The sequence below is a fragment of the Callorhinchus milii genome, unplaced genomic scaffold (genome assembly GCF_018977255.1).
Source record: "Callorhinchus milii isolate IMCB2004 unplaced genomic scaffold, IMCB_Cmil_1.0 Scaffold1, whole genome shotgun sequence".
NCBI lineage: Eukaryota > Metazoa > Chordata > Chondrichthyes > Chimaeriformes > Callorhinchidae > Callorhinchus > Callorhinchus milii.
In genome coordinates this window covers 5,620,757-5,629,442 of record NW_024704742.1, presented here as the reverse complement: position 1 = coordinate 5,629,442, position 8,686 = coordinate 5,620,757, and the positions used below count along the sequence as shown (strand labels likewise).

Sequence of the window (8,686 nt, the reverse complement as noted above, 5' to 3'; positions counted from 1 at the left end):
TGCTGCGTTGTCTGTAAGGACATCTGAGCTCGGGCCCATGTTCTCTGCAGGATAGGCAAGGGAAATCAGCTGAGGTTTAAATCGATTCTTAAATGAGCTCCGAGGATTCCACCTTCACTCTTGGGTATATTTACGGCACTTTTCCAGTAAACATGCAGGACTATCAGCTCCGAGATGCTATCCGGGCTGAAGGGCGCTGAAACACACAGTCACTACCCTTTACAGTGTATCCTGTGAGGCGCTTTGAGACGTCTCGAAGACGTGATAAGGCGCTACATCAAATGCAAGGAAGATAGATAGATAGATAGATAGATAGATAGATAGATAGATAGATAGATAGATAGATAGATAGATAGATAGATAGATAGATAGATAGATAGATAGATAGATAGATAGATAGATAGATAGATAGATAGATAGATAGATAGATAGATAGATAGATAGATAGATAGATAGATAGATAGATAGATAGATAGATAGCCTCTCTCTCTCCCGCGGTGAGTTCAGATTGACTTTTAAGTGACTGATGGAAACGGACGGTGAGGAGAGAAGCCTGTGGCTCCTTTTATTTTAGGTCCAACAGTGAACCCAGCAATTTGCTGCCTGTAAAATCAGGTCAGACCACAGCTGGACACATACATAGCTTTAGCGAGAACGACACAATTATACAACAAACCTGACAGCCTGGCACAGTAACTGCTCTCCCTCCCCTGACAGGAACCTCACTTATTCCTTCCGTATCCTGAAGCTTTCCAACACGCGTTTCAAAGTGAGTTTGGTGTATTCAGGTCCCTCTTTAATAAGGGTTCACCATCTTACAATACTCAAGTGTTGCATTTTAATGCAACATGAACATTCCCGGTTCAACTCCTTCCCCGAATGTCCCGATAAAGGGACTGAAATTCCGGTTGGCCAATGGGACACTGCGGTAAAAGTGTCTGGATGGTGTTTGATATTTTTAGTTGCAGCAAAACATTAACAGGGTCATATTGTCTTTGTGAGCAGGTCTCTGGCAAGCTCCAAATCCCACTGCTCAACGGTGTTGCTCTAATAGAGTAATACAGTATATTAATCATCTTTATTTGATATAGTCGTCATCACTTCCCGGCTGGACTATCCCAACGCCGTCCTTGCTGGTCAACCCAGCTCCAAATATACACAAATCCCAATTAATTTTTGGCTAGACTTATTGTCGAGAAAGACGTGAAAAGCGCCTTATCAAATGCAAGGATTTTTTATTATTATTATTATTATTTAATTCAAAACTCCGCCACCCGGATACTGACACGCACAAAAACTCCGTACCCCCATCACACCAGTCCTCGCCGGGCGCCACTGGCTCCCAATCACCGAACGGATCGACTTCCAGATCCTCTCACTCGTTTTCAAATCACTTCATTCCCTTGCGTCTCTCTGCCTATCCGACCTGAGTGAGCGATTTCCGAACAGCCAGGACACGATTGGGAGAGAACTGCAATAGGAATTCTCAAGGACAGAGAGACACATTATATATTATATATTATTATATTCTCAATGAACATACGTTTTGTTTAAAACTTATAACTGCTCGTGCGCCTCGATTTCTGATAAAAGCCGGAGCATTACATGACAAACGGTTGATTGCTCTGAAGGATCACATCCAATCTTACACCCAGTCAATCTGATGTTTTTTGACGCTAGTTTTTTTAGAGGTTTGATGGAACCCACTCATGGTGAAGCAGTAAAATTCTGTTTGTAGTGATGTTATTAATAATATTACCTATTTATAATATAAAAGCTCTAATATCAAAACTGACTGAACGGGGTATAGGTTTCTGTGATTATTTCTCACCAGAACATTAGCTTTGTCACATTTACTGAATTTGACAAGTGGTTTTGCGGATATTGCCCAGGAGTCAAACTGGCAACTTGAAAACATAAGTAGATGCGAAGCTTTAACCTTGGAGTGTTGACAGGACGAAGGAAAAATTCCTTTCCTCTGTGAGATGACTGATTACGTCCATTTCCAGCACACACTGTAGCTCTGCGATATGGGAGTGGGGAGTATGGTGTTCCTTACTGGATGTGATATCACATCAAACATGTGAGCAACATGGCAAATTTCACCCCACGCGTGCTCAAATATCAGGAATAGCTGCCACGACTGTAACGTTAGACCCGACCGGGATAAATATAAATTCGAAAGCGAAGTAAAGATTTGAAACGTCTGTCGCTTTCTGACTGCAGGACTCGAAACGCGTTAAGGAATGCATGTGTTGAGAAGATGTTAATGTCATGAATTTTTCAGATTAATGCTTTCAAATATCACCATTCCATCAGGGCTTTGGAGGGGGTTCTGTCCTCCGTCACCCCAACATGCGCCATGGATGTGGGCTTCATTCTCCAAATGACTTGCCCAACTTATTATAGCTGTAGATCTGATCTGTATTTAAGCTGACACGAGCAAGTGTTGTGCCACAATTTCATTTAGCGACGGCACTAGTTTACTTTGTGGCTAGATTCGCACTTCAAAGTATCTGTAACCCCCCCAATCAGCCCAGGCATCAACGCGAGCCTCGTGCAAGGAATACGAGATTTCCAACAAGTGGCGCAAATCAGCCAAACTGCGATGCTCAGCTTCGATTGCTGTGTCACTAAATGTGAACAGTCAGAAGGCAGGGAGGTAAGCCATCTCCTGGACACTCCAACACACTGCTCAGAATGAACGCAGCCCCTTTTGGCTAATACTCGTTGAGCTAAGCCGTGCCAGAGACGTCTTCCTGCTGAGGTTCGTTTAGGAGGGGTTAGCACAACGAATCTCACCCACGCAAAAAATTGCCCACAAAATATACAGTCAATTCACTTCAGGGTGTATTCTGTGAAACGTTTTGGGACGTCTCGAAGACGTGATAAGGCGCTGTATCAAATCAAGGATTACTATTATAAATGAGAGGATTATACTAATAATAATAATCCTTGCACTTGATGTAGCGCTTTTCACGTCGGGAGGACGTCCCGAAGCGCTTCACAGAACACACTGTAAAGTGAATTGACTGTATATATTTGTGGGCGGACGCGGCAGCCAATTGCGCACAGCAATGTCCCACAAACAGTCGTGGATTGAAAATGACCAATTTTATTATTGTTTTTGGTTTTGGAGGGATTATTATTATTATTAGGATTATGGTAAAGATTGAGCTCCTGGCTATGGCTATACTTTTGGCCCGCTGTTAGCTGGGATCAGGATTGCAGTCCTTCTGATCTGCGCTCAAACAGAGGAAGTGGAGACACTGGAGTACAGAGCTTACTCGAGCACTTGGTCAGGGCAGCCAATTGCACACAGCAGTGTCCCACAAACAGTCGTGGAGTGAGTGACCAGATTTTTTTTTAAAGAGATTATTACCTCCAGAAAAGCGATCCGCCAATCAACTAATCAGCTTCTGCCGGTTCATCTCGACCTTCAGAGAATCTCCTCATTTCCTTGTCACAATAAACTGTGACAAGATTCTCTCGTCTCGAGGTGGATTCCAGTAGCTCAGTGGTTAGAGCGCTCTCCTCACAAGCGAGAGACCTGGTTGGGCAAGTTTCCTTACTCCACACAACAACAACAACAAAATTCCATTTATTGGAACGCCTTTCACGTCGGGAGGACGTCCCAAGGCGCTGTACAGTTGGGTCAGGACCCGAGCATTGGGGGGAAATGGTCAGGGAGGGAAGGGAGGGAGGGAGCGAGGAGGGGGTAGAGAGTCCCACACGCCTCTATTTACCTTGCAGTAAGTAGGAACCCGGTTGTTAGTCGATTGGCGGATCGCTTTTCTGGGGGCTAAGAATTCCTTCAAAAAATAATAGTAAATTTGTCACTGAATCCACGACTGTTTGTGGGACACTGCTGTGCGCAATTGGCTGCCGCGTTTGTTCTCAAAACATAACAGTCAATTCACTTCACAGTATAAAGAGAATTAATGTGGCAACTTAACACATGAATGGGGCCAGCTCTACCAGGGTGTAATGGATTTCCCCTTTCATTACTCTTTAATTAAATCGACTTTAGTTTCAGAATGAGCTAGTTTTGCTAAGTGGCTGGAGATCTGGACTTTGAATGCATCATTTCACATTCAGTTGCTGTATCTGCATTGTACATTGCCAGATTGAAACCAAGAACAAAAAAATCAAGACGTTTCAAAACAGAATTGGGTCATTCTCGTTTCTGCCCACGTTCTTGAGACAACTGTTGCCCGGGTATGTTTCTTTGGCACTGCCCGCCAGTACTTGGGTTTGCCATTACAACTGCAATCCTCCAATGTGACTTGCTGTTTTGATCGCGTGTAGGTATGTGTGGCATTGTGAAGCACTGTGTATCAAGTCACAGACCGCAATGTGAATCGACTGTGTGACTGGGATACAAGGAAGCAGGATAAGTGAGTTTCTCTTGTGCTATTATATACTATAACATGCAAATGAAAAGGCTGGGGGGGGGGGATAAAATGCCCCCAGGTACGTCAGTGATCACATTAGTGGGTCGACCTTAAGTTGTAGAGCTTAAGAGATATGCTCAAAAACAAAGGGAGTCTATATTTGAAGAGCGACATGGAAGAGAGGTAGGGAAATTAAAGCAGCTCATGTGCGGACATTTACAAAGATCTGTGTTGAGATCTGAACACTTGTAAATCCTCACCTGGAATCGAATAACCCTCTTGTGAAATAAAATTCGAACCTCCCCATTCGCTAATTAAACTGCTGCCCTCGAATCACACGCAAGATGAGATCAAATGGGCTAAAAAGCCTCCGTCACCTGATGCGTTTGCAAATTCCTTCTGTAAATATTTGAATAGCTTTGTAATGGCATCTCGTCACACGAGACAAACAGATTTCTATGGGAACTCCACTTAAAAAGCCTAGAGAATAAACACGCCTCATGATTGCAATCTTAATTCAACATATTCTTTTGGCAAAGCTTGCAATTTAATCCGGAGTTTAAATGTATTGCTAAAGATTAAAAATGGGACATAGCCAACAGTGAATAATTCCAGCTAGGAGTTTCAACAGTATGTACTTTACTGTGGTATGCGTTGGTTTGGAGCAGAAGGATTTTTTGGAGGGGGTGTTAAATTCCACTTGGGTTCTAAATTTGTTCTTAGTTTGCAGTATTTTGGAGTGTCCCGGAATCCGGTATTAGTTTTCCTTTTTGAAGTCATTTTTTTTTCTCTATTATTTTAAGAACTACAAGGTTAGACTACGCAGCTTCAAAGTAAAGACTAAATTCAACAATTTAGCAAATTCGGTAACACCATAAAGAAAATGAGAATAAATCTAGATCCCAGTGGCACTTCTCGCCCGTTGTGCTTTAGTAATTCGCTGGTGTGTATATGTCCACAGATGGATTTTGAAAGGTCATGATATTTAGCAGCCCCAAACTCACTACTGAAAGTATTCACAGCCCACACAGTACTGGGCACACTGTATACATGTAATAATAATCCTTGCATTTGAAATAGTGCTTTTCAAGTCTTCAAGACCTCTCAAATCGCTTCACAGAATAGACTGTAAAGTGAATTGACTGTATATTTGTTGGTGAAACAAGTGCAAAACGGGTCATGTAATTTAGACCCAAGTGGAAGTTAATCCCCCCCCAAACATTCAGATCCATTGTTGTAAAACTATAAAGCAGTGTTCCAACAAGTCTCCAGAATCCAGTGCACTGTTGATAAATATAGTACATCAATATATGGATTCCAGTGGGGAATGTTGAAACCAGGGTTAGAAATGTTAAAATGGATGGTTACCTAATCCCTGCTTTATAATAAGCCTTCGTATTCTGTTGGAAGGATTCTAGTGGGCTATTAACTGGCTTTGACTTGAATATAACAGTACCTTGCCTTACGGTTTCATTTAAATGTACAGCATTTCTTCTCTTACTTCCAAGACATTAAAACAGTAGATGGTTTGTGAACTAATTGTGCCATCTTGTCCCGATGTTCTTTCCCTCATGAATATAAAATTAATATTTATAGTTGATACGAATCATAATATCAGATCACCATGCTAAGTGACGGATAACAGCAGTCTGCTTCCAATTTACAGCAAGTGTTCACTATTACCAGAGAATTTCACCACAGCAGTTGAAGAGAGCACTCCAATACCATGGTGCAATCTGTTGCCATCACAAAGTACTTGGGCTGTTTATATGGTGTTATTACTTGTTTATATGCTCAACATAACAATGCATAATATTTTGTACCGATATGCCAGGGAAATGGTTCAAAGCTAAGTGAAATATCTACTTACTGTATATGAAAATGTATTTAAAAACCCAAAGGGTTCCTTCGGTTCAATTAACGAACTAGTGAAATGTGAACGTAGTGATTTGCAGAGACTAGAAGGATATATTTTATTGTTGTTTTTTAAAAAAAATCTAATGTATTGAGGAACTCTTCAGATGGCAAGAGTGCCTGTTATTGGGAAGGCAAAATTGTTAGTGTCCATTGGAGGGAAATGCGTTATGAAGGCAGACTTGTATAGACATAAGCTATAAGCATAAAGAAACACCATCACTGTCGAACTACTGGTAAAGTCATGAAAAGCTGTGCGCAGTTTTATTTTCTTTGTAATCTAACTTTACATTCCAAAAACCGCAGTCCCTGCCCTAGAGCCATTATGAAAGTTTACTCACAGATTCATTGTACATCTCAATTTTTACATATAGGATTAATAGTATAGGCATGTAAGGTGGCATGATTTCATCAAAAAGGCTTCAACTTTCACTTAGGAAATCAAAAAAGGTAAATAAATAAAAAGGTGCTAACTTTAGCATTTTAAACTTCAAATTCATAGATATATATACTGCACACAATTTCTGTGATGCCAAATCCTCAAGCTCTCCTGATATGAATAATTCTCCACAAACTATTTTAAAGCACATAAACATGAAATCTTTAATACGTGCGTGTGTGTGGAAAAAAATAAAAGCTTTTTAAAAACCCTATCAAAACAGCTTTCAGGCCCTTTTTGTTATTATTATTATTTTTTTTTAAACAGTGATTAATCGTATATGCCTATACCTGGGCAAAGCAACAAGGTCGACAATGTTCAACAAAATTAAAATCATTACAACAAAAGATTGAAACAAAACATCTTTTCCTTTTAGGGCAAACTAACAAAGCCCAAAGAATTAAGTTATTACACTGGCAACGTGTCAATGTTACCCTCTGAAGATGCGTCAAGAATATGAAAAAAACGGCACGCAAAACGGTGAAACTTTACAGGGCGATTTAAACAGTCACCAATTAATGGTACACTCAAGAGGTAACACACAGGATGGCATTGCAGAGCTCGCATTACAAACACTAGTAAGCAGCTGATTAATGAGGTGTTCACTTATGCATTATTCAAGAGCCACAATACGTTTGAAAAACGAGCTCGCTGTGATGGCTAATTATTTCTAGACAGGTAACCTTTGAATATCTTTTAGGAAAGCTTTGGGATTTTCTTTTTCTGAAATGACAGGTTACTAAAACTCATGCACTCCTCAAAAAACCTCATGCAGTAGTTAAGGTAAACCATCCAAGCAGTTTTATTCATTAATATTCATAAATACACACAGCAGCTTCATTAGAGATTTTTCTTTTTTTTCCTCTTCAGTTGAATGTGGAGTATTAGGAGAGCCTTTTGCATGTCAAGGTACAGGAAGCAGAGACTGCCTCTGGCACTGCTACCTACATTTACCTGCTAGAAGTAAAAATTAGTAAGTGGAATCAATTATCTTATTTTTTTTCTTCCTTGAATGTACACAATGTAACAAGAGTGACAGACCTGAAATTACAATCACCAAACAAACCCAAAGATAGCTGTTGTCCACTTTCATTGGCAGTTACAGCACAGAGGACATTGTCTGCAAAGTGGGACATCATCAAAGAGGAGGTGGTGGAGGCTCATTTCCTTTATTACTCTCTTTTAAATTTAGGTTTTCTAAAGCAACATCTAAAGGCATAATATCTACACAGCCAATAGCACCGAAATCTGTGAATTCCCCTCGTTCGTCCTCGTCTGAGGAGGAACTTTCTTCCCGCATCAGAGTGGAGAGGAGGAGCTCCTGCACAAACAGGCTGTGGTCTGCCCGCTCGCTCTCCAGAGATTGACGTTCCCCTTCAGACATCTTCGGTTCATTCAACCTGCAGGCAGTACCAGAACATGTTACTCACACAGCAAGAGTGTTAAGCCGGTTCACGTACACATCACACACACACCCGGTGCCCTCATTACACAGTGGAATCCAACCCCGTGGCCCTTCAACAGTCAGAACTTCACAAGGTTACATCACAATAATCTAACCAGCAAGCGTGCAAAAAAAATAAAAGACCTTCCGTTGAACTGGAGTATATAATGCCACAGGCACTGCTGCTTCTCTGGACTTTACCAAAGTGCTCATTCGCAGGATAATAATGTGCAGCTATGGTTTAACTGCTGAAAGGATCAGAGCTGAGGCCTATCTGGTCCTTAGCTGAGGATTTACATCCACATTTTCCAGCAGATGTCAGTGGATAGCAACTGGAGTGGTCGCTCATGGCCATCTCTTTCCCTTCCTTAATCAATGGCTTGGCAGCTCTTCAACCAGCAGCCTTGCTAACTCTGCACATAGACCACATTGGTCGTTCCTAGTCTGTAAACTCCGAACCTTCTCAATACATTCTACCCACAACTACAACTGCTG

The 8,686-nt window shown here is 41.2% G+C and overlaps 1 protein-coding gene across 2 annotated transcripts in view; it reads right to left on the bottom strand.

Annotated features, from left to right (window-relative positions):
* Positions 1-7,525: 7,525 nt before the first annotated feature.
* Positions 7,526-8,686, bottom strand: part of kcmf1 (potassium channel modulatory factor 1) — a 57,848-nt gene continuing 56,687 nt past the window's right edge. For both annotated transcript variants that reach the window (XM_042336590.1, XM_042336593.1), the window contains one exon: positions 7,526-8,147. In XM_042336590.1, coding sequence (XP_042192524.1) covers positions 7,886-8,147 — 262 coding nt within the window. In that variant the 3' untranslated portion in view covers positions 7,526-7,885. The remainder of the gene's footprint in view (positions 8,148-8,686) is intronic.